The sequence below is a fragment of the Ovis aries genome, chromosome 6, assembly GCF_016772045.2.
Source record: "Ovis aries strain OAR_USU_Benz2616 breed Rambouillet chromosome 6, ARS-UI_Ramb_v3.0, whole genome shotgun sequence".
Taxonomy (NCBI): domain Eukaryota; kingdom Metazoa; phylum Chordata; class Mammalia; order Artiodactyla; family Bovidae; genus Ovis; species Ovis aries.
In genome coordinates this window covers 57860948-57887945 of record NC_056059.1, presented here as the reverse complement: position 1 = coordinate 57887945, position 26998 = coordinate 57860948, and the positions used below count along the sequence as shown (strand labels likewise).

At 41.8% G+C, this 26998-nt stretch overlaps 1 protein-coding gene across 2 annotated transcripts in view; it reads right to left on the bottom strand.

Moving 5' to 3' along the window:
• The window catches only part of PGM2 (phosphoglucomutase 2), a 38050-nt gene extending 12983 nt beyond the window's left edge, over positions 1 to 25067 (bottom strand). Inside the window, exons 1-10 of one of the 2 annotated variants that reach the window (XM_015096436.4) lie at positions 24932 to 25067; positions 20359 to 20526; positions 15126 to 15232; positions 11881 to 11965; positions 10135 to 10218; positions 9831 to 10024; positions 5782 to 5971; positions 4786 to 4883; positions 2140 to 2320; positions 1956 to 2049 (exon numbers count right to left, since the gene is read on the bottom strand). In XM_015096436.4, coding sequence (XP_014951922.2) covers positions 1956 to 2049; positions 2140 to 2320; positions 4786 to 4883; positions 5782 to 5971; positions 9831 to 10024; positions 10135 to 10218; positions 11881 to 11965; positions 15126 to 15232; positions 20359 to 20526; positions 24932 to 25045 — 1315 coding nt within the window. In that variant the 5' untranslated portion in view covers positions 25046 to 25067. Of the gene's footprint in view, positions 1 to 1955; positions 2050 to 2139; positions 2321 to 4785; positions 4884 to 5781; positions 5972 to 9830; positions 10025 to 10134; positions 10219 to 11880; positions 12006 to 15125; positions 15233 to 20358; positions 20527 to 24931 lie in introns of those variants that run through there. The other variant, XM_012179795.5, reaches the window with a different exon arrangement.
• Positions 25068 to 26998: the final 1931 nt, after the last annotated feature.

The window sequence follows — 26998 nt, the reverse complement described above, 5'->3', positions numbered from 1 at the left end:
CCAACTCCCGGAGCTTACTCAAACTCATGTCCATTGAGTCGGTGATGCCATCCAACCATCTCACCCTCTGTCATCCCCTTCTCCTGCCTTCAATCTTCCCAGCATCAGGGTCTTTTCAAATGAGTCAGTTCTTCACATCAGGTGGCCTAAGTATTAGAGTTTCAGCTTTAGCATCAGTCCTTCTAATGAATATTCAGGACTGATTTCCTCTAGGATGGACTGGTTGGATCTCCTTGCAGTCCAAGAGACACTCAAGAGTCTTTTCCAACACCACAGTTCAAAAGCATCAATTCTTTGGTGCTCAGCTTTCTTTATAGTCCAACTCTCATATCCATACATGACTACTGGAAAAACCACAGCTTTGACTAGATGGACCTTTGTTGGCAAAGTAATGTCTCTACTTTTTAACATGCTGTCTAGGTTGGTCACAACTTTTCTTCCAAGTAGTAAGCACCTTTCAATTTCATGGCTGCAGTCACCATCTGCAGTGGTTTTGGAGCCCCCCAAAATAAAGTCAGCCACTATTTCCTCATCTATTTGCCATGAAGTGATGGGACCAGATGCCATGATCTTAGTTTTCTGAATGTTGAGTTTTAAGCCAACTTTTTCACTCTCCTCTTTCACTTCCATCAAGAGGCTCTTTAGTTCTTTGCTTTCTGCCATAAGGGTGGTGTCATCTGCATATCTGAGGTTATTGATATTTCTCCCTGCAATCTTGATTCCAGCTTGTGCTTCATCCAGCCCATCATTTCTCATGATGTACTCTGAATATAAGTTAAATAAGCAGGGAAGCCCTCAACTATGATTTAAAAAAAAAAAAAAAAGTAACAAAAAGAGGAAGTATTTGTTGAATAACCTGTAAGGACAGTCTCCCTTCTAGACAAACTGTCCTCATTTTCCAGGTCTAGCCCTTCAGCTCACACAAAATTGTTTCTAATTGCTCAAGTCAATGCTTATTCTATCTTCTCTGAATTCCCATAATTTTTGCCAGTACATGATTCACCTTGACAGTGAGCCTATATTCTTTTGTGTGGTTACTAACCTCACTTATATAAACTACTACAGGCTAACATCAGTTCATCCATTTCCTTCAGGGTCAGTGTGTAATTGATAAGCAATAAATATTTGATAAACAAATTTTTGGGCTTCCCAGGTAGCACTAGTGGTAAAGAAATCACCTGCTAATACAGGAGACATAAGAGATGAAGGTTCAATCCCTGGGTCAATAAGATCCCCTGGAGGAGGGCATGACAACCCACTCCAGTATTCTTGCCTAGAGGATCCCATGGACAGAGGAGCCTGGTGGGCTATGGTCCATACGGATGCAAAGAGTTGGACACAACTGAAGCAACTTAGCATACACATAGTAACTTTTACTAAATAAACAGCTAAAATATCCCCAGCACAAACATTTGCATTTCACATTTCTATTGCTGGCTCTCCTTTTCGCTCATTTATAGTGATTATTTAAGACAAGTGTTTTCCCATTATCCTGGCTGGTTCTTTCAGGTGATAACCACTCTGATGGAAGTCCTACAACTGTGGCTTCTCCTTTCTTCTGGACATATCTCTGCAGGGCACTCTCTAACGGGCAGTGAACTATATGTGACCTAGATAGCAACACCACAGTGAGGAAATACTACAGCTCCCCAAGTAGGAGGATTTCTTAAGCTACTACAGCCAAGTACAAAACATCACTATTCACAGTCATTAGGGGAGAGGATTCACTTCCTTACATGAATGGCTTATTTGTGAGATATTGTTTTCTGCTAAAAAAAAAGCTGTGATGCCAACTCTGGGGTTGGACAGTTCAGCATTTGCAGAGGGTCACAGAAGAAAAGCAAACTGCATGCTTCTGTTTCACTGTTAATCTTTGAGCCCAAATCCAAATCTTTGCCCGTTTATGCGCATTCTATAAATTAACTGATCACATGATCATGGTGCTCAACTCTTACCAATAGCTTCTTCAAATGCAAATAAGACATTTTTCCCCTGGTCTATCAGCTGTTTGGCTCGATTTCCCATCCACTTAAAGCCAGTTAATGTTTCCTAAAAGGATAATCCAAGAGAGAGAGAAATGCCTTAGACTTTCTCCAGAGCAAAAGAAAGGGAAAGGGGAAAGTCTCACAAACACTATACCTCAAAGTGAAAGCCCTCCTTCAAGGCAATGGCTCGCAGGATTTTGGAAGAGACAGTGCTGGACAACATGTATAAGTTTTGAAGGGCGCTGTGATCTTGGTTCTTTTCTTTCCAAGAAGTAAAGAGCCACCAGCCCAGGAGGGCTCCCAACTCATTGCCTGAAAACACTTTCCATTCGCCACTGAAAGAAAAAACCACCTATGCATGACAGTGATCTTAAGAGAGTGCTTAATTGTAAGTGACAAATATGGACAGAACAATTAAGCCAAACAAGGCTCCAAGGGGCCTCTGCAGGACTGTTCTCCCTAATCTTTCTTGTTGTTGTTCTTATTACTCTTGTTCACATAACAGAAGTGTGGCTACCACTGCACAAACATCTGAGCAGCTACCGTGTCTCAGCCAGTTTGCCTAGACAAACACCCTATCTTTGAAAACTCTAAGTATGTCAGCGATGACACAGAAATGCTTTTATTTCAGTCTTCAGCAAAGGCTTTGGTTTTAAACATAACAGATACATGCTGGCAAGATGCCCCCCAAAGTATAATAGCTCATATATTTCAATTTTTTGCTCAGCACTGCAGATTCTGAGAGAGAGCTTAGCATTCCTTAAGATTCAGCACAGTTCTAGCACAGTCTGGACACCAGAGAACAGGCCTGCAACTATCACTTTGTGAAGTCAAGGTGGTTACAAGCATGCCTCACATTTGATCATATAGCACCTCAACTTAAATTTCTAAAAACTGACACAGAATTGAACCTGTTTTGTCATAACTGAAGGTCCTAAACCTTTGGCAGCACCAAACTGTCCCCCAAACATCACACATGCTGGAGGCTGTGTACCTTTCAACTTTCCTCCTAATCCATCACTGCTCTGTACAAACTCTATAGTCACACTTATCTCAAGCACTGCAGCACCCCACAGGCATGCTCTCTGGTCTCCATTCAGTCAGTTTAGTCGCCCAGCCGTGTCCGACTCTTTGCAACCCCATGAACCGCAGCACGCCAGGCCTCTCTGTCCATCACCAACTCCCAGAGTTCACTCAAACCCATGTCCATCGAGTTGGTGATGCCATCCAACCGTCTCATCCTCTGTCATCCCCGTCTCCTCCTGCCCTTAATCTTTCCCAGCATCAGGGTCTTTTCAAATGAGTCAGCTCTTCGCATGAGGTGGCCAAAGGATTGGAGTTTCAGCTTCAACATCAGTTCTTCCAATGAACACCCAGGGCTGATCTCCTATAGGATGGACTGGTTGGATCTCCTTGCAGTCCAAGGGACTCTCAAGAGTCTTCTCCAACACCACAGTTCAAAACCATCAATTCTTCGGCACTCAGCTTTTTTTATAGTCCAACTCTTACATCCATACATGACCATAGGAAAAACCATAGCCTTTACTAGATGGACCTTTGTTGGTAAAGTAATGTCTCTGCTTTTCAATATGCTATCTAGGTTGGTGGTAACTTTCCTTCCAAGGAGTAAGCGTCTTTTTATTTCATGGCTGCAACAGCAATTGCAGTGATTTTGGAGCCCAGAAAAATAAAAGTCAGCCACTGTTTCCCCATCTATTTCCCATGAAGTGATGGGACCAGATGCCATGATCTTCGTTTTCTGAATGTTGAGCTTTAAGCCAACTTTTTCACTCTCCACTTTCACTTTCATCAAGGGGCTCTTTAGCTCTTCTTTACTTTCTGCCATAAGGGTAGTGTCATCTGCATATCTGAGGTTATTGATATTTCTCCCGGCAATCTTGATTCTAGCTTGTGCTTCTTCCAGCCCATCATTTCTCATGATGTACTCTGCATATAAGCTAAATAAGCAGGATGACAATATACAGCCTTGACGTACTCCTTTTCCTATTTGGAACCAATTTGTTGTTCCATGTCCAGTTCTAACTGTTGCTTCCTGACCTGCATACAGGTTTCTCAAGAGGCACGTCAGGTGGTCTGGTATTCCCATCTCTTGAAGAATTTTCCACAGTTGATTGTGATCCACACAGTCAAAGGCTTTGGCACAGTCAATAAAGCAGAAATAGATGTTTTTCTAGAACTCTCTTGCTTTTTCGATGATCCAGCATATGTTGGCCATTTGATCTCTGGTTCCTCTCTGCCTTTTCTAAAACCAGTTTGAACATCTGGAAGTTCATGGTTCACATATTGCTGAAGCCTGCCTTGGAGAATTTGAAGCATTACTTTACTAGCATGTGAGATGAGTGCAATTGTGCGGTAGTTTGAGCATTCTTTGGCATTGTCTTTCTTTGGGATTCAACATGGCATTGAAGGTCTGGCTCCTCACCAAACCTTTGTCAAGTGCTGAACTTTAAAGTCAGCACCAAACAAAGTACTTTGCCCTCATTAGGCACTGAGTCATTAATTATGATAAAAGTGATGATAAAAGAGGGATGGTAACAAGTAAGTTCAATACCAAAGTTCAATACCAAATACACGCGGGGCTGGCTGACCCTACATTATGCTTGCTGAACCTGTGGCCGCTGGACTGGTACTTGCTCTATGTCAGAGGATCTGACAGAGGTTCAGTGAGATGATCATTTGCAAGATAATTGGGAAACATTTCCCAATACATCCGGTCCCTCTAGAAACATCTGACTGACACTATATCACACATCATGCAGGTAATCACAATTTATTGTACCTTTCTTGCTTTTCTGCCACAGCAAGTCTATCAGCATCTGGGTCATTTGCTAAAATGATTTTGGCCTTGGTTTTGTCAGCCAAAGCAAAAGACAAAGTCTGAAAAAGAGAGAAAAAGAAGAGAAAAAGATCACTCCAACCAAGAACTGAGCACACTACAGTCTTTAAAAATATTCAGTTCTTTAAGAACTAAAAGAGGTCTTTTCCCAAACCAAGACTGAATCTTATTTCTGGAACTGGTCTTGGTTGGTCACATACTACTTCCTAAGTCAGAGGTCAGATAAGGAGAGCATCAACGCATGACCCATGTGTGCCAGTGGGACTCACCCAACATCTGACTGTGTTTGTGGCTGGACTAGTTATTTCTAAGCCTGGCCCTGTTATCAACCTCATAGACAAATCAAAATTGACTCCCTGAGTATAACTGTTACCCCAACCTTTAAAAAGTTTAAGTGGGGGCTTCTTTGATGGTCCAGCAGCTAAGACTCTGTGCCCCCAGTGCAGGGGGCCTGGGTCAATCACTGGTCAGGGAACTAGAGCCCACATGTTGCAACTAAGATCTGGGGCAGCCAAGTAAATAAATACTAAAAATAAATAAAATAAAAAGCTTAAGGGAACCATAATTGAAATAGCAACTTTTTCATATCAGAAAAATGTCAACTGAGAAATAAAAATTGCGTGACAAATCTCCATTCTATTATTGTTTCTTTTTGGCATTAAGCAGCACAGTAAATTAAATTAAATTAAATTAATTAAATTGAATGTAAAGCATCATTTTAAATTTGTGAGCAATTTCAGCTTTCGCATCCGGATGCTTAAGACATCTGATTTGAAAGTTCCTTTAAGAAATGGATGACTAATAAATATAAATTTCCAATGATGAAATCACATTTTTGTTTGGCACAATGAAAACACAAGAAAAACTTATTTTACTCCAAAGTAATAGTTTTCAATTATATTCAAGATAAATTTTATAATTAAAAAACAGTCAAGTTACCAAGACACCTTTACCCTCTTCGGGATTTGGGTATTTCACTGTTGGGAACTCAGGATCAGGGTCCTTCTGTTCGGGAACAGCCTCAGGAGGAACAAAGTCGAATGCCTTGAAAGCCGACTGCACGAAGCTGTGACCCACGCCGTGGACAGAGGTATGCACAAACTTCACCTTGGTCTCCTTGTTCACAGCCCTAGAAACAGACATGTGGAGAACGAGAAGATACACAAACATGGCTCTCAAAATGAAAGGTTTGCAAAATATCAAGGAACCAGATACCTAAGAACATAAGATTTCAAAATAATAAGAATGTATAGGACAAGTGAGTATCTTTAAAAATTCTATTTTAAAAAAAAAAGAAAGCTTTTTCACTCTCTCCCAAACATACATGCTCCCACAACACATCGTTTTAAATTTCACTCTGCAGTTACTTCCTGCAAATCCAATTACTTTTGGATTTTGTTTCATGCTACAACTTCACACCTACAGTGGGTTCCAGGAGGGACTCCCAGCTGGCCCGTGGCAGTACCTACCCACAGCAGTGCCAGCTCCAGGGCTTCAACTATTCCCTACCATCTTCACATAAGATTTTCAAAATGTCCCTTTGAACACAATGCGATGGAACTTCCCATATACAGATGTATAACTAATAAAACATTTTCTTTGTCAAGTAACAATCCTATTTAGCAAAGTGCTCTGATTGAGGGACTTAATTAACAGCAGAAGTTACACAAAATGTAAATACAAAGTATTAAAAAATTCCAGCTATCTGACTGCTAGTACACTTCTTTTGGCAATGAGTAAATGAACAAGGTCTTCCTTAAGACAACAGTAGTTTAAAACAAACATATCTTTGAAAATAAATACATCTAGAAAAATAAATATGCAAGATTAGTAAGAACAAATCTGGAAAAGATAAAATTCAGAAGTTGCTCCAACTTGAATTGGGAAATATGTGAGAAGCAGTAAGGCTTAGTGGTTAATATGATTTGGAGACAGATTCTAAATTTAAATCCTAGAGATCTGCTACTTTTATTTGGCTGCCCTGGGTTTTACTTGTAACACACAGGATCTTCAATCTTTGTTGCAGTACGTGAGATCTTTAGTTGTGGCATGTGGGATCTAGTTCCCTGACCAGAGATCAAACCCAGGCCCCCTGCATTGGGAGCGTGAAGTCTTAGCCACTGGACCACCCGGAGAGTCCCTAGAGCTCTGCCACTTCTAAGCTGTGTGACTGTTGCTTATTTTCTGTGACCTCTCTGAGTTACAGGTTTCTCATCTATAAAATGGTAATATATCAGAACCTACCCTCGGCATTACTGTGATGATTAAAATGAGATGAATTAATTGGTACAAAGGAAGGGAATATAGCGGTTATCTGATAGATAACAGCACTTAAATCATGTTAGAAATTGTCTGATTAAAGGTGATATTTCCAGTTAGTCAAAGAAAAATAGATTCTTCAGTGTAATATGTTAGCACAATTGCACTTTTTAGAAAGAATTTAATCTGCTTTCCTACTTTATGCCTTATACAAAATTAAAAATAACTAAGAATTCAAAAGATTTAAATGGTGCAAAATGTGGACTTCCCTGGAATACAGTGGTTAGGACTTTGTGCTTCCACTGCAGGGGACACAGGTTTGATCCCTGGCTGGGGAACTAAAATCTCACATGTCATGTGGCATGGCCCAAAACAAAACAAAGCATTGCAAAATGTAAACATGAAAGCTTTAAAGTAAAACAAGAGTTGTGCTTTTTAAAAAATAATCTTGGTATAGTGAAATCTTTTTAAGTATGACACAAAACCCAGAAGTTGGCAATTAAAAGTTTCAATGAAAAAATCCAAAGGTAATAACAGAAGGGAAAACAATATTTGAAATAAAGACTAGTTTTTCTGTACAAGCGAAGAGGTTTCACAAATGCAAAAAAAGAACAAATACTTAGAAAAATATAGGTTAAATAAAGATAAAAATATTCATAATTAAAAGTGTAAATAAAGTTAGGTATTGGTTTCATGTAGCAAACTCGGAAAGAGGAGATACTTCATAATACTCAGTGTAGGTAAGAACGTGTGAGGATCATATACTGTTATCACATTCGGTTGGTAGGAACCTCAGCTAGTATAACATTTCTAAGAGCAATTTTTAAATCATTATTAACTTTATAAATGTATATATAATTCTGATGCCTGCACTGTATCTTTTTTTTTGCGCCCTGCACATCTTGTGGGATCTTAGTTCCCCAACCAAGAACCAAAGCCCTGCCCTCCATAGTGAAAGTGCACAGTTCTAACCACTACCAGGACCATCGGTTCAGTTCAGTTCAGTTCAGTCGCTCAGTCTTGTCTGACTCTTTGCGACCCCACGAATTGCAGCATGCCAGGCCTCCCTGTCTATCACCAACTCCCGAAGTTTACTCAAACTCATATCCATCGAGTTGGTGATGCCATCAGGGAATTCCATCTACTATGTATTTTTTTGAATACTCTTATACACACACACACACACCAATACTCAAGGAACCGTGTTCAAAGTTGCTGACTCTGGTGCTACGTGGTGAGTAGGAGAAAACTAGAAACCCTTAGTCTTTATGAAGTTCAGTAAGAGGGACAGAAGGAACATGCACAGATGAGTTTTGTTTGGATTACAGACCATTTTTAAATGGTCCCCAACATTTAAAAATTAGAGAATTTCATATACAAAAATCTAGGTTTCCAGTTTTTCTTAGGAGAAAAAATCAGATAACTGGTAATGCGGGATCTATGTTTGCACATGGTAACACCAATGGCACGGCAGCTCCCTTCAGGTGGGGCGGGGCTTCCACATTCCATACAGGAGCCGCCACTCCCAGACGGTCCAGCAAATACAGTACTAGAGACAACCCTGAAGTTCTGCTGCTTAACTATCAGTGGTTTCTTCCTAAGGGGACAATCAGGAGTGATGGGACCCTTGGCATACTAGGGCAGGACAACCCTTCACTCAGCTCCTCTGCTTCCTATCCATGAGCATCACATCTGTGTCACAGGGTTAAACAGGCTGGTACAGTAGCCATTAAAACAAAAGGGTCAGGACTAATGGGAGCTAATACAGAAAGGTATCCATGACAAAGCAGCCAGAGGGGAAAAGGCATAGGACAAGACACATGTACTCTATATTCTTAGTTATGATTCTGAAATACTAATATATTACACGTACATATGTTTATATATGAAATGAAAATTTCTGCGAAGATAAAAAAGTCCACATTTTGTTTTTTATTTTTCCAATATAAATTTATTTAATTGGACTCTCCTTTTTCTCAACATTTTCTATTTGACACCTTCCAACAAGCTTTTTTTTGCATACATATATAAAAGTATGCACATACACACACACACATATATATATTATACACACACACACACACACACACACAGCACACACACACGGCTTTCCTGGTGGCTCAGACAGTAAAGTGTCTGCCTGCAATTCAGGAGATCCAGGTTCAAACCCTAGGTCAGGAAGATCCCCTGGAGAAGGAAATGGAAACCCACTCCAGTACTCCTGCCTGCAAAATCCCATGGACAGAGGAGCCTGGTAGGCTATAGTCTATGGGGTTGCAAAGAGTTGGACATGACTGAGTGACTTCACTTTCTTTCTTTACACACACATATACGTATATATGAATCTACAACAGAGGTCAGAAAACCATAGCCTGTGGGCCAGCCACCTGCTTCTACAGTCAAGGGATCTGCCACTGAGCCATGCCCCTGAAACCCATTTTTATAAACTTTTTTTTTTAACACAGCTATGTTTGTGTTCGTTCATTACCGTATCATCTATGGCTGCTTTCTTGCAACCACAGAGCTGGGTAGTTGAGCAACATAGTGGCTCACATAGCCAAAGTATTCACTGTCTTTTTAAGAAAAGTTGGCAACCCCTCATCTACAGCCTCTTAAGTCAGATGCAGTAACAGTATATGTAGTATAGAATACCAATTGAGGACAAAAATGTAATGAAAACATAATTTGGTTGAATCACATTAATTTAACTCAGTTTCCCGCCCATTTACCTGTGAAAACAGTATTTTTTAAGGTCTTCAAAATAGTCTTTATTGATGGAAGCGCTTGGGTCATGTAGGAGTAGACTGCCATTGAGTACAGAATCGTCCCAGGCTTGAGGCCACGGTTCTAGGTTTTCTTCAATAGCCTGTGAAATCCCTTTATCATGAGGAGAGATGATCTGAGCCCCATTTTCCCAATAGACCTGGAGAACATGGGAACATATCCAGACAGTTTAGAGTTCATCCGTTCCCTGTGCTCCCAAGGCAGACTTCAGATGGAAGGACATAAGTACGGAAAGAAAAATGAAAATACCTTGTAACCATTATCCTGCTTCGGATTGTGAGAGGCAGTTATCATGATTCCAGCACAAAGTTTCAAATGTGATACTGTGTAGGGCTGTAATATAGTAGGAAACAAGAACAATTTGAAGCAAAAATTAGATATATTTAAAAGTCTATCAGACATTGTTTGTACCATTTTCCCTCCAATAAACATAAAATATAAATATCATAATGTGTCATACAATATTTTTGTGCCACATCCAAGGAGTATACTCTGGTTACCCTTAAAACTCACTGCTCAAAATTCTGTGATGTGTATCCTGCGACAGGCGAGTATTTTCCTGTGTATCTTTTTATCCTATCTTCTCCTTGGTGAAGGTAGAAAATTCTTTACACAGTATGATGCTCCGACTCTCCATTGCACATTCTTTTAAGCCTTCTGCTTAGGAAGGAAGCTTATGGCTTCAGTTTTTTCTTTCCAACTGCATCCTCTGCTCTTCTTTCCCTGATTTGCTTTTAAGTAAAGGGTTGAGGAAAATATGGACAAGATGGAGAGAGCTCTCAGAGCTTGCATTTATCTCCCACTCCAGGGCTGACTATCCCACTCTTGTATTTTCACATAGCTCCCATCTTTATAAGACTGCTTCCCCAAATGGGGAGAGGATCCCCTATGGCTACACCTGAGGTTTACTCTACCCAGGGAGCCTGAAATTCTCCCTGTCTATCCCCCTCTCTCCTCCCACCAAAAATCACTGTGGTCACTTGTCCCTCTAGGAGGTATCTCACGTTCCCCAGGTGTCCTGGAGCAAAGAAAAAGGGAGAATTACTCCACTACTTGGGCCAGTGATCATGAGACACTTATTTAATTCATGTCTGATATAAAAACAATAGCTACCAACATTAATATAGTACAGAAGACCAAGGATGCCTGAACACATTGCAGTTTTTCCATCAAACAGTAAAATTTGAGCCACATTTGGATGTGACATTGAGCATCTACTGGGATATTCATAAGCTGGGAGGAGCTGCACTTACCTGTCTGTGCACTAGAGACAGTAAATGCAAAGCTAGTGGAGATTACGTCTGTATTTATACACTCTTACTTCTACTTGATGGAAGTAAGTGCATTCGAATTATGTTTTTGGTTTAATTTCTAAAAACATATATTTTGAGCATCTGGCCCTACTCTTAAAAGTTCATTTCTACTTAAAAGGAACAGCTGTCGTAGTACCTGTTATCCTTTTATTTAGATTCTGTTACAATAGGAATTTGATAAAAATCTTACTAAAACATGCCAAGCATGCTTCTGGTACTGGCTATGAATAGGATTTAGAGTGAAACACTCATATATAAAAAGTTGGTACGCCAACTTGTCAAAAACTTCATGGTAAGACATGATTTGAAGTGAATTCAGATTTAGATTCGAGGAGTTTCCTAATTGCGGTAGCTGAGAAAAAGAATACAAACCAAATTAAAAAGCAAAAAGACAAACAGACAAAAGACATTCTGCTAACCAGCTAAAATATCTTCTGAATGCAAGCAAAAGAAAAAATGCACTAAAACAAAAAGAAATAAATTCTGATGAATCAAAAGTTGAACACCAGAGAAATATTACTAGGGTATGGGAGGAACATTCCTGGAGAGGAAAGTCTTGATAAAAGGCAAGGAGCCCTTCTGTCTTTCAAACAACTAATTCCCAAGAGAACTAAAGATGGTAAAACCTGGCCATGTTCCACCCCTGATCCTGGGACAGGAAATTATAAAAGCAAACACTTACCACAAAAGGGGTTGGGGTTATATCAGAAAAGAGGTACACCGGAATCCCCTGGCTGATAAACGTGGTTGCAGCAAGTCGGGCAAATCTGGAAATGCAGAGTGACCGGGGAGAAAAGGAGAGTAGAGCTGTCAGGAGAGCAGGTGACAACAGAGAAGAAAATGAAGGTCCAACCATTTATTTTTTATTTTTATATTTATATGACCACCTCAGGTCTCAGCTGCAGCACTCCAGATCTTTAGGTGCGGCATGCAAGCTCTTAGTTGTGGCATGTGAGATCTAGTTCCCTGATCTGGGATCAAACCCAGGCCCCCTGCATTGGGAGCATGGAGTCTAGCCAGTGGACCACCAGGGAAGTCCCCCAGCCGTTTCTTTAGACTGAGAACAGCAGCCAGATCGATGAAAACCTTAATTATACTCTGCTGGCAGAGAACATTAAGGGTGGAGGAACCTAAGGAGTCATTTCATTCCACCCCTTTGTTTAAAAGAAATGGGACTAAAGTTGAGAAAGGCCAGATGGCTTGTCCCATGTCCACCGGGCACACAGCAGCTAAGCCAGGCTGCACCCAAATCTCTTAGCTCTCTTCCATCTCAGCGGGTCTCAGCCAAGGGCAGTGCTGCTCCCACGGGACACCTGAACCATCTGGAGACAATTTCGGCTGTCACGGGGGTAGGGTGCTAGTGGCAGCTGGTGGATGGGGGCCAGGGATGCTGCTAAGCACCCACAGGCACAGGGCAGTGCCTACAGTGAAGAGTTATCTGGCCCTGTACCAAGTAGCATGGCACCAGGCAGAATGGAGAACTATCTACAGCTGTCACTACCCAGGATATGTCATGAAGACTAGTATTTGATTCAACATTGTCCTCTACAAAACACACCGCATACTGTAGTGAGTGAGTGTGAGATATATGTGGGACACATGTCTGTATATGATACACACACATCTTGGCTCCTTTCAGCTCTTAAAAGATGACACATTTTTGACACTTTGACATATTTCTCAATTTCCACAGCATCTGGCTTAAGGCAGGACACAAAGCATGGCATCAAGTCCCTCTTCATGCTTAAAGTATTTCATCACAATGAACAATTTACTTCCAAGGAACAACATCACACTATTAGAGGATTAAACAAAGTATTTGATCATTCTCTCAAATATTTCTTGAGCACTAACTGCATGGGACACTATTTTGGGAGCTGGCTGGGGCAGAAACAGCAGATCTTTAACAACTCAGGCATTAATATTCCTAGAATTAAGAGTAATTAAAAAATGATTTTGACAATTTAAAAAATTCCCCTGTATAGGAGAAAGTAAAAAAAAAAAAAAAAAAAAAACAGCAAATTTTAGCAAAAATAATTTAAATGAAAACCTGAATTAGATACATACTGCATTCACTAGAAGGTACAGAAGTCACTTTTACAACCTCAGGAAATGACATTGTTCATGGTAAGCTATCGAGAGGAAGTGTTCCAGTAAAAAAGGGGGTCATATAACATGATTATGACCAGTGATGGGCAAACTCCAGGCATTCTGTAAATAAAGTTTTACAAAACTTTATTCAGTCATGAATTGTTCATGGCTGTTTTCACGCTATATGGCAGAGCTGCGTGGTTGTAACGGAGACTGTGCAGCCTACAGTGTGTAAGATATTTAGTATTTGCCCTTTGGGGAAAAAGTTTGCTGACCCCTGGTGCCAGCCTCTTTATGTTTAAACTGTGGTACCTTCTCTCACTTAACGATCTTAGAGCAAAAAGTACATAGATTACAGGTTTTGTGAGGACTAAGTAAGTAAATACCTAGGTGCCTAACTCGCATTCAGCACTTGAATGATTCTAGCATCACCACCACCACCACACCACCATCATTAACACTACCACCACCACTACCATCACCATCATCACCACCATCACCACCATCACCACCATCACCATCATCATCTGCCTATAGCTACAAAAGACAGTCTCATTGGTTTGGGAATGTGACAAGAATGCACTTTGCAATGGGCACTTAAGAATGAGAAGAAGCTCATGAGGCTTATAAATAGTAAAAGAAAAAAATTACATAAGAGGAAGAAAAGTGAGAAGGAGAAATAATGCCGCTGTTGTTCAGGTGCCCAGTCGTGTCCGACTCCTTCAGACCCCATGGACTGCCATACGCCAGGCCTCTCTGTCCCTCACCATCTCCTGAAGTTTGCTCAAGTTCATGTCCATTGCATCCAGCCATCTACATCCTATGATGCCTTCTACTTCTACCTTCAATCTTTCCCAGAATCAGGGACTTTTCCAATGAGTCATCTGTTTGCATCAGATGACCAAAATACTGGAGTTTCAACTTCAGCATCATTCCTTCCAACAAGTATTCAGGGCTGATTTCCCTTAAGATTGACTGATTTGATCTCCTTGCTGTCCAAGGGAGTCTCAGGAGTCTTCTCCAGCACCATCGAAGGCATCAAGACAGGAGATATCCAGGGAACATTTTGCCCAAGGATGGGCACAATAAGTGACAAACAGTAGAGGCCCTAGTAGACGCTAAAGAGACCGAGGGAAGGAAAAAACACATGGAAGAACTGTGTAAAAAAAGATCCAGATGAACTGGATGACGACGATGGTGTGGTCAGCCACCCAGACCCAAACATTCTGGAGAGCAAAGTCAAGTGGGCCTTAGGAAGCACTGCTGTTAATAAAGCTAGTGTGTGTGACAGAATTCCAGTAGAACTATTCAAAACCCTAAAGGATGACGACATCAAGGAGCTGCATTCAATATGTCAGCAAATCTGGAAGACCCAGCAGTGACCACAGGATTGGACAAGGTCCATTCTCATCCCAATTCCCAAAAAGGGTAGTACTAAAGAATGTGCTAACCACTGGACAATTGCACTCATCGCCCTTACTAAGGTCATGCTTAAAACCTTGCATGCTAGGCTTCAGCATTATGTGAACCAAGAACTTCCAGATGTCTAAGCTGGATTTAGAAAAGGAAGAGGAACCAGAAATAATATTGCCACTTATAAAAAATTGCCTTAGATAGGTATTAAGTTCTACATTGTCTAAATAATTACATTTTCTTAACCCAAACAAAAACTAGAATTCTTAAAAGTTACAAACAGAACCTACCCATCTCTTTTATAGTTAAGCAATATAGCTGACAAATGTATTTAACGCCAACCTATTGAAATGGTGATTACAAATAAAACTACAAAATACACGACAAAAATGTAGTTTCCTGAATATTAATATCTTTACATACCTTCTGCTGCTGCCTCCACTTGCTGGATGGGCTCGAGCATCAAAGCTGATCACAACACCTCTTTGCTTCAGGTCACTGAATTGTTTTTCTAGGTACCTGCAAAATCCCTAAAAAACACCCCATGAATTACAAGACTATGTATGTTTTAACACACTAAACCAAAAATTGATCAAGTTTTCTCTGCTTCCACGAGAGAATACTGTAGCAGGAGAGAAATCCCTCAGTAACTAAGTGAACTGCACAATAGGAAAATAACAGCTTTATTTATTTTCTATCTGTATGTATCAGGTACTGTGTTGGACACTTAGTGTTTATTATCAGTAATCCTAGATCAACTTGGCCAAGAAATCCCATTTTACAGAAGGAAAAGCTAGAACTTTCAATTACTGGCCCAGTTTCAGATACAAAAATAGCAGAGCCTAGATTTGTACCTGCAAGCCGTGAAATTAAAAGAGGCCTGCTCCTTGGAAGAAAAGCTATGACCAACCTAAAGAGCAGACTAAAAAGCAGAGATATTATTTTGCCGACAAAGGTCCATCTAGTCAAAGCTATGGTTTTTCCAGTAGTCATGTACGGATGGATGTAAGAGATGGACCATAAAGAAGGCTGAGTACTGAAGAACTGATATTTTTGGACTGTGGTGTTGGAGAAGACTCTTGAGAGTCCCTTGGACTGCAAGGAGATCAAACCAGTCAATCCTAAAGGAAATCAACTCTGAATATTCATTGGAAGGACTGATGTTAAAGTTGAAGCTCCACTACTTTGGCCACCTGATGCAAACAGCTGACTCATTTGAAAAGACCCTGATCCTGGGAAGATTGAAGGCAGGAGGAGAAGGGGACGACAGAGGATGAGATGGTCTCATGGTATCACTGACTCGATGGGCATGAGTTTGAGTAAGCTCCGGGAATTGGTGATGCACAGGGAAGCCTGGCGTGCTGCAGTCCATGGGGTCGCAAAGAGTTGGACATGACTGAGCGATTGAACAACAACAGACTTGTGCCTGGGTCTGGTTAGAGGCGGTTCAGTGCTAAATTTAAAGTACACAGAATCTGTGGGCTTATACCACCACTTATGAGCAGATGACAAGGCATCTCTCAGTGCCTCAGTTTTCTCTTCTGTAAAATGGGAATAGTACCTACTTCTAAGGATTGCATGAGGACTAACTGAGTTAAAAGATGTCATGTGCCAAGAATTTAACACCATGGATGCACTATGTGTTTGCTGTCATGAGCATTATTTTTACTGTCAAAGCTTACACCCATTTGCACCCATTCAAATCTAAAATCTCTGAGGACAAGGAGGTGTTTCAGATATTTCAACCTGCTCTATATAAAGAAAAGTAAAAGAAATTCAACACAGTTGTTAAGATTTTGTCAGTTAACAGATGTAAACTCGTTCTGTTTGTGAAATTATTTTCCAGCAGACAGGTCTTAAGGAGGCTCTATCAGTCCACTATTAAACAAATAAAAATTGTGCAGAGTTGGGCTATTCCCATCCACCTAGAAATGGTAGAACACACAATTCCTGCATCTTAGTGGGTACAGTAGCATCACCTCAGTCTGAAATATGGACGATTAGAAAACTGTGAACTTTGACTTCAAGAGGTTCCAATTACTGGACAAAATAGGTTTTATTACAGAACAAAAAGAACTCTGGTTGACTGTGTTATAATCACGGTTTATATTATTTATTTCACTTTGATTAAAAGAAGTCATAAAATGAAGTGTAACTCTTGTTTTTGGTAGGGCAATATTTCACAGCTTTGTTGCCAGAGCGGTCCCAGTTTAGAAAGCCTTTAGCTTTTCTTGTACAAAAATACCGCATTGGGCAAATCTTCTGAAGCCTCTGAGGGATACAAAGTAACAAGCACTGTTTTTGTGGGGTTCCTAGAAGGTATGCAGATGCTCACACTCTAAGGCTTCCCATAGTGATAGTGCCCTCTCTCTGGCCCTGGTGGACCACTGAGGTATGGCCTCAGTGTTCAACAGGGTCAAAAGCATTCAGTTCAGTTCAGTCATGTCCAACTCTACGACTCAACTCTATGACTGCAGCACACCAGGCTTCCCTGTCCATCACCAACTCCTGGAGCTTACTCAAACTTCTATTCATTGAGTCGGTGATGCCATTCAACCATCTCATCCTCTGTCATCCCCTTCTCCTCCTGCCTTCAATCTTTCCCAGGATCAGGGTCTTTTCCAATGAGTCAGCTCTTCGCATGAGGTGGCCAAAGTATTGAAATTTCAGCTTCAGCATCAGTCCTTCCAATGAATATTCAGGACTGATTTCCTTTAGGATGGACTGGTTGGATCTTCCTGCAGTCCAAGGACTCTCAAGAGTCTTTTCCAACACCATGGTTCAAAAGCATCAATTCTTCTGTGCTCAGCTTTCTTTATAGTCCAAATCTCACATCCATATATGACTACTGGAAAAACCATAGCTTTGACTAGACGTACCTTTGTTGGTAAGGTAATGTCTCTGCTTTATAATATGCTGTCTAGGTTGGTCATAGCTTTTCTTCCAAGGAGCAAGCATCTTTTAATTACATGGTTGCATTCCCTGTTTTCAATGATTTTGGAGCCCAAGAAAATAAAGTCTGTCACTGTTTCCATTGTTTCCCCATCTATTTGCCATGAAGTGATGGGACTGGATGCCTTGATCTTAGTTTTTTGAGTGTTGAATTTTAAGCCAGCTTTTTCACTCTCTTCTTTCATCTTCATCAAGAGGTTCTTTAGTTCCTCTTCTCTTTCTGCCCTAAGGGTGGTGTCAGATACTTAAAACTAAGATACTTAGACTAAAGCCTTCAGCCTTTTAAAGCATTCTAAAATCCCTATTGTCTTCAAAGGGCTCTAAAAACCTCTAGGGCCTGCTGAGGTTGAATACCTGAGGGCACAACTAAGAGAAGGTGGGATGCTTTTTCCACAGAAGAGACTCACTGAAGGGTCAAAATATTATCGTAGAACAGAAGAAATACCCTTTATATGGTTTCCAAAGGTTAAACTAAACCAATATGGAAAAGCCACAGAAAGACAATTTGGCTCAAAACAAAGAAACCATTCTTAAATGAGAATGATCCAAAAATAGGATGGCTATTTCAGAAGACAATGAATTCTCCATCATTGATGTGTCATGGCTCAGTTAAGGAACCTAACAGGAAATGATAACCTCCAGCAATGAAGCAAACAATACAAAAATTTCCCTCTAGTCTCTGTCCTGTTTCCCACCAGGATATTCCTGACTCACATCCACCAGCTTCTTAAATACAACCAGATGAATCTGGGACACTAATAGGATGAGAGTCCACACAAGGGACCAGCAAGCAGGGAGTGTAAGACTCCAGCCTCCACAGCAGCCCATGTGATGCCAAAAGCTGCCGCCCCACTGAGCCCTACCCACATTACTGATCTGTGAGCAACATAAATGTGCATGTTGTTTAAAACTACCATGTTTCATGTGATTTGTTGTACAGTCCTAGTAACAGTGCAGAGGGCAACCTTATCCATCAGCATGAGCCCATGTTATCCATAAACTAGAACAAGATTCTCAGGCTCACTTTATTCCAAGTCTTCGCTCCAGAAAGATCTCAGGGAGCCCTACTGCTTAACAGGTATGTGTAGCCAGTGGTTTCCAGGGCAATTAGGTACCTTATGCAAGATTTCTTTCTTAGGATTTTGCTAGAACATGCCCAACTCTGTCTTTTTAAGTACACGTAAGTACACATAATCACCAGTAGTTAATTTTCCCAGCCTTTTCTTTCCCGGACTAAAATGACTTTCATTTTTAACATGTCCCAGCAGCTGAAGAAACAGAATGACCTGTTCCACTTCATTTTCCTCATAGACAGAACTCTCAACACTCAGCGGCAGCTGTTCTGTCAAAGGCTTCATCTTTATTCCTAAAAGCTGAATGTAGCCCCGAAAGCAAAATTCACAAATTAAGGCAAAGAAACTCAGCAATAATTTCCAACTATACTATAAATTAAAACTAAATAGAACTAATAACTCTTGGTTATTCTGGCAGTTAAAAAAAGTTTAAACACTGGTATCTGTACAACCATAACAAAAGTTATAAAAACAGAAAAGTCTGTTGGTTTGTTGGTAGATTTGCACTGGAATGAGGCACCGTGAGGGAAATCTGTCTGTTTTAGTCATTTTTATATCCCTGATCCCCAGCACCTAATAAATCTCTGTGAAATGAATAAATGAATGAATGAATTCCAAAACAATGCTGCTTCCACTGACTGTACAAGTCTAACTTTATGGAGTAAATGTGTGACACCCTGTGCTGAGGCAAACCCACCAGATTATTCCATAATGAAACCAAATTAGGTCTGTCAAATACAAAAGGTGGCTGGAGTTAAATTAATTAAATGAGGAGGCCACTGGACTGAGGTTGCTTTAATGCCCTAGGAGCCTACTAAGCAAGCCAAAAACCTAACCTCCTAAAAGCCTCAAGGTGAAGAATTTATAACTGAAAAACAGCCAATCACAAACAGCCAGCTAAGCCTTCCCAAATATGGCACCCACTTGAGCTGGAGCCAACCTGGTAATTTCCTTGCTTTGTTTCTGCCTCTCCTCTGTAAGTCTTTCCCCTAGTTCCTGTCAGTGGAGCGCTCTGAGGGCGAGCAGACTATGTGACCCTAAAACATGTCACTCTTGCACGGGGATCAGTTTGAGCTGAGACCATCAGGAGCCAGCAGACCAGAGAAAACCTTTTACTTCTTCGTTATCTATCTAGAAGACTTCAGATAAGGAGCCTGATCCTGAAAGAGAGCTATTACCAGAAATAACTTTAAATCTGAAAGACACATCTGTATGGCAGGCAAATAGCTACCAAACATCTCCTTTTCTACTGTCCTATGGACAGTATAAAAAACCATATATATATTTATATTTATATTTGAAAAGTCCATCTCCTGTCATTCTCCACTTTGAAGCTTCAACTGCTAGATTTGCCCTTGGGTCTCACTGCGTTTATGGGGCTCTTATATGTATATAATTAAACTTGTTTACTCTTGTTAATCTGTCTTATGCCAATTTAATTAACAGCCCAACCAAAGACTCTAGAAGTGTACAGAAAAAATATTTTCTCCCACAGTTCCTAACTGCTACCAGTTTAGAACTGCTAGATTCGAATCGATTTTTGCTCAAATAAATTTCTTAAAAAACGTGCTTCAGTTTATTTTTTAACACTGGGAAAATGTTAAGAATTAAGTAGTATACAAATGTGGTACCTGTGTCGTCTGAATGATGGTCAAGTCATTCATATGAGAAATTCCTGCTCCCATAGCAGCTCGGAGGCCAGCTGTCCCAAATTCCATTCGAGCGCTGAAACATTTTTGTAGTTCTTCTGTATTACCTGCTGCAATGAGTTGTTTCACTGATGCCAAAGTTAAAGGATTCTGCAAAACAGGAATGTATATGCCAGATATAGTCAGGTGAATGACATAATGAAAAAGCTGGAAAAAAAAAAAAAAAACAACCAACCAACCAACCCATAATAATTCTAAACTCCAGGAGAAAAAAGTATATATGTATGTATTTGAAAATGTATTTGAAAAGAATATATATATATATATATATATATATATATATATATAGACACACACACACACATACATATACATATTGTTATTGCTGTTCTTCAGTCGCTAAGTCATGTCAGACTCTTTTGCAACCACATGGACTGTAGCCCACCAGGCTGCTCTGTCTATGGGGTTTTCCAGGCAAGAATACTGGAGTGGGGTTGCCATTTCTTTCTCTAGGGGATCTTCCCGCACCAGGGACCAAGCCCATGTCTCCTGCATTGGCAGGTGGATTCTTTACCACTGAGCCACCAAGGAAGCCCACATATACGTATACACACACATGTATAGGCTTTTCAGTTTTATGAGGCTTTTGGGTAATTTGAAATATGAAGTTGTTTTTTTAAAAATTATAATGTGTGATACTGCGATCTAATAAGAAATAACATGAGGCTTCCCTGGCGATCCAGTGGTTAAGACTCCACACTTTCAATGTAGGGGGTGTGGGTTCAATCCCTAGTTAGCAAACTAAGATCCAACACACTGCATGGTGTGAACAAAAAATTTAAAAAAAATTAAGAAATATATATTTATTGTTCCTGGGATGGTGAAGAATCTGCCTGCGATGAGGGAGACCTGGGTTTGATCCCTGGGTTGGGAAGATCCCCTGGAAAAGAGAATGGCAACACACTCCAGTATTCTTGCCTGAAGAATTCCATGGACAGAGGAGCCTGGTGGGCTACAATTCATGGGGTCGCAAAGAGTTAGACAGGACTAAGTGACTAACACTTTATTGTTCCTAGTTTCTAGCAAAGAGGTCATAAAACCCTTGAAATTCCCTGAATGATTAGGATGAACGTTGTATCTTCTGTTATTCATAATAAATCTCTTTCATCCATACCTGAATTTATCCTAATGAGGTGACCACTGGGAACCAACCAAGCGATCAGCTGATGGGAACTTTCAACTCCATCCTCCCGTGAATTCCAAGAAGGGGAGGGGCTGGAGATTAAGATTAATAACCAGTAGCCAATAATTTAATTAATCACACCTATGTAGAGGCACTGAAGCTCTGCACCTCTTCCCACCATACCTTGCCCTATGGATCTCTTCCAGTTGACCGTTCTTGGGTTGTGTCCTTCATTAAAAAAATTGGTAAGAGTAAGTAAAGTGCCTTCCAGAGTTCTGTAAGCTATCCTAGCAAATCATCAAACCCTAGAAGGGGGTCATGAGACCCCCTGGTTTACTGCTGCTTGGTCAGAAGTACGGGTGACAATGTGCGGCTTCTGTGGGCATCTTAAGTGGGAACAATCTTGTAGGATGGAGCCCTTAAGTGGGGGCGGCGGGGGGTGGGGGGGTGGCGGTGGTCCTACACTAACTCTGAATAGTTAGTATCACAGTTGAGTTAAATTGACACCCAGTTGGTGTCCACAGAAAAACGAAAACTTGTTCGGTGTGAAAAACTCACATATTTTGTGTCTGAAGTATTATGAGAACAAGGAAATTGGTTTTCCTTTATAATATAAGTATTACCTTCTTCCCTACAAAGGTAAGCACTTTTGGAGAAACGGGATGAATACATAGGTTTTGGGGTATAGGACTCAGAATGGAATCCCAGCCACATCATCATCCACCAAATTTATACTGTTGGGCAGAATATCTAGTTTCTTGAATTCTGAGTTTCTTCATCTCTAAAACATGAACAACCTATAACCTCCCTTACAAGGTGGTTCTGAGGTGGTTTACAGAACACCCTTTTCTGTCTGGCATCTAGTAATAATCGAATGTTCATTTTCTTCCCTAATATCTTCAAATTTTCCTAGAGTGATAAGCTTATATAATTTAAATCAAAACACTACTTTGGTAGTATTTTGGTCTTTTAAAAATTATAATCTGTGATACTGTGATATAATAAGAAATACATGAGACTTCCCTGGCAGTCAAATTTGAATCTTGCACTAAACTACAATAGGCAGGCAACTAACAAAAACCCCGTTTTATAGATGGAGAAGCCTCAGATATAGTGTCTTGCTTAAACTGCATGAAAAGCATTAACTTAGGACCTTTTCTGTTACATTGACTGCTTCAACTGGACACTCACACGAATCATTCATTTTTGGGGTATAATACACAAAATGTTAAGAATGGAGAAAAATGACAATTATATTAATTTCACATCAAACTTTTAAATTAAGAATTCAGGGTAACAAACTTTATTTCTATCTTCCAGCTATCATCTCAAGTAGATAAAGATGCAGGAAAAACGTGTCCACATAATTAAACTTTGAAATGCTACTGCAATAAAACACTGGTTTTCTGGAATTAAGCCCACATTTCCAGATTGTTCCAGATTCAACAAGAAACACATAAAAGCCCATTTTCTTGTTAAAAGCAATAGCCACTGACCACAAAGCACAAGCTGACCTATCAGATTGTCAAGTTAGGGTTCAGATCTGGAATGTAAAAGAGGTTCAACAGATATTTGCAAAGGGAATGAGAAAACACAGAAACTTCGTCCTACTCAATACCCGGTAATTCTTTCATTCACAGTGTAGACTTGGAAAATCCTAATTGACTTTCAATATCTCTAAATGACCAAATAGCCAGAGAGAAACCAAAGGAGGCAGAAAGATAAGAATAAAAAATCAGGAGGTCAGTGGAGACCAGAATAAGATGTGCAAATGACACGTCTGTCAGCGTCCAAAGGGATAGGGATGCAGGCACAGTGGAAATGCTGGAGGGTACTTGCTGGGGCAATCAGACCCTCGGGGTAATCAGACCACAGTGTTGCAATGCTTTTAGCTGGCCGGAAGTTCCTTCTGGGTGCCTGTCTCAAGTCAAAGAAGAAACTGAGAAAGGAAAGAACAAGAGGAGAGGCAGAAATTAAAAAATGAGAAAAACACCCCCTCACCTCTATCTAGTGAGGTACTCTCTGAATACACAGATACAATATTTTGTAGAAACTGGATTTTTATTTCTTCAAAGGGAAAGTTTTATGAAAATAATTAATTACCAATTATGGCTTTAAAAGATTTCTACTCACTGCCAGTAACTGAGTTATCAGAAATGGGGGCCTTTCCCTCCTCCAAAGAATTACAAGAAAAAGGAGTTGCCCATAGCGTCCAGAAACAGTCTGTACTGGCATTTCCTGTGCAGGGGCGGGAGGGTGAAGGGGAAGTCCTCACTGACTCAGTATCCCAGGCCTCTACCACTGTGCAGGCTTATGGACCATGCAAGTTAGTGAAGAAGTGGCCAGCACCTGCTATGTGATTTGCTGCGGCCCAGTGCAAAACAAAAAAGGGACTCCTTGTTCAAAATATTTAAAAACACTTTAAAGTGGGACAGAATATTAAACCAAGTGCTGGGCTCTCCTAGGAGAACAGGTTCTGTGCAACCCAGTGAATCTCTTGTCTTTGAAGTCAGCCCTGGAGACAGACATTGATAAATAAACCCACAAGCAAGTGTTTTTGTCTTTGGCCAATCTCTGTAAGAGGTATGAGGGAGAAGAACAGTATGTTTAAGGAGAGTATTAGAAAGAAAGAGATAATTCACCCTTGGGAGCCAGGGAAGGCCTCTCTACATAAGCCACATTTAAGTTCAGACCTGAAACATGAGTAACCACAGGAGAAAGAAGTTTAGCAGAAGAGAGCCAGAGGAAATTTCCAGGAATGCAAACAGGTGCAAGAGACAGAACAAATAGGAAGGGAGAGACCTAGGTTAGAAAGGAGACTGGGAATGGTGTCTGGAGCTGGGTCCCTGCTCCAACACCTCAGGGAGTGAAAAGCTGGGGTGCTGTGTCCAAGGGCCTCCCCATCTTCTTCCCAGCAAAGTCAGAGACCTGGGAAAACGCCAGAAGCCAAGCGGGCCCAACGGAAAGCACCTATATTGGCAACCAAGCGCCCGGGAATGCCGCTCTGCCAAGTCCCCAGGAGCCTGAGGAACAGGGGGAACAAATCTGGGTCGCTGGGGGATGCACCGCCGACTGCAGAGGGCGAGCCCCGCGGGCAGAGTGGCAGGAACCCGGTCAGACGAGGCCCCCGGAGCCCGGCTCGCTCCCCTACTCCTGGCTCGCCAGACGGCAGGTTTGGTTCCGGAACAACCTTTCCGGGCCAACTTAGAATGGGCCACAAACCGGCCACACCGAGGAGGCCTGGCGGCCGCCCTTCACCTTCGGGCAGGACCCGCTCTGCCCCGCGGGGAGGGGAAGAAGCACTTTCACTCGCCACAGGAGAGGGGATCCCGCACCTCCCCCGGGTGCTCCCGGCCCAGAGGGACCCCTCACCTTGTCCCATCTCAGCCACTGGGCCGTCTCCTGGTCCAGCCGGGAGTCCATGCCTGCGTCGCCGCCTCCCGGAGCCCTCGTCCCAGCTGCCGCCGCCACCGCCGCCACCTCCATCCGCGCCGCCACCACCAAGTTCAGGAGGCGGCGAGACCTTCCTTCCGGCGGGGCGGGGAGAGGCGGGGGCGGGGCGGGGAGAGGCGGGGGCGGGGCGGGGAGAGGCGGGGGCGGGGCGGGGAGAGGCGGGGGCGGGGCGGGGAGAGGCGGGGGCGGGGCGGGGAGAGGCGGGGGCGGGGCGGGGGGGCGGGGCGGGGGCGGGGCGGGGAGAACCGGCTCGGGAGCCACCCGCGTCCGGGAGGAAAATGACGCGCTCGGCCGAGGAGCACGCCTCCCGGCAGTGTGCCCGCGCGCCTGGGCGGGCGAGAGGGAGGCGGGGCAGCGGCAGAGAAGTGTGGGGATGGAGGTGGGGCTGCCGAAAGGTCATGAGGTTACTCCTATTCACGCTTCAGCCATTCATTCAGGTCCTACAGTGCTCCAGGCACCCGGTCGGGAGCCAGGATCCGAGCATCCGTAAACCCAGAGAGGAGCCTAAAAACTATGCAGAAATTCTAAGGGTCAAGAATAACCGAGAAAAATCTTGAAAAGAAGGTTATGTGGGACGATTAAGATAGATAGATGGTGAGACAGAATGGAGAGTCCAGAAACAAGTCTACCCGTGTGGACGTGTGTGTGTGTGTGTGTGTGTGTGTGTGTGTGTGTGTCTATGTGTGTGTGTTTGTGCTTAGTCGTGTCGTACTCTGTGACCGCATGGACTATGGCCCGCCAGGCTTCTGTCTCCATGGGATTTTTCAGTCAAGAAGACTGGAGTGGGTTGCTGGTTCCTCTAGGGGATCTTCCCCAGCCAGATATCCAACCCATGTCTTCTGAGTCTCCTGCATTGGTAGGCAAATTCTTTACCACTAAGCCACAGTTCATTTATTTCAGAGGTGGCGCTGCAGAGCACGGGGAAAGGACGGTATTTTCAGTTAACGGTGCTAGGTCAATTGGCTATCTATGGAGGAAGAAAAGAGAAACTTGAGCCCCTCCCTCACATCACATCTCATATAAATATGCATTCCAGGTTAGTTGTAGATCTAAGTGTGAAACGTACAATGAAATTTCTTGAAACTAATCTTCATGATCTTAGGACCACTAACCCATAAAGGTGGAGAAGAAAATGGCAACCCACTCCAGCATTCTTGCCTGGAGAATCCCATGGGCAGAGGAACCTGGCAGGCTACAGTCCATGGGGTCCCAAGAATCCCACATGACAGCGACTAAACCAACCAACCCACCCATAAAGGAGATACATGCAGTGAGTATGAAAATGTATATGCAAGAATGTCTCTAACGTCATTATTCGTAATGGCTCCCAAATGTCCATCAACAATACAACAGATAAATACACTGTAGTATATTCATTCAATGATATAGGCAAAGTATGGTCTAGTCATACAGCAGGGAAAAAGAAATATTGTACATATTATAGGTACGGCTTACAAACATTATGTTGAATGAAGGGCTCCCCACCCCCAATATTGGCTTATTCCTCATATATGAAATTCTAAAACAGGTAAAAATATAAGGAAAGAAAACAGATCAGTCATGTCCAAGAACTGGGGGTAAGGAGAGCAGTTGTTTACAAAGGGCACAAGGGAATTTGTGGAGTGATAGAATTATTTTGTATCTTGGCTGAGGTTATGATAAACACAATACAGGTTCATCAAATCTCATACAACCGTGTATCAAGCGAGCTCAGTAGCTGGTAATAGTTCCCTGGGCTGCACCTATAAATTGTACATTTTCTGTGTACTCTATTTCTTTCTTTTTTGTATTTATTTATTTATTCTATTTCAGTTTTAAAAAGAAGACAATATATATCCAGGATCTATGATAGCTAGCTAAGTGTAATGAGAAGTGTATCATATAATCATACTGTCACAGCAGGCAGGTATTGGAGAAATGGGGGCAGGGGGCAGGTGTCAGGAAATCACGGAAATCATCCACCTTGTAAACAACAGGAATCCATAG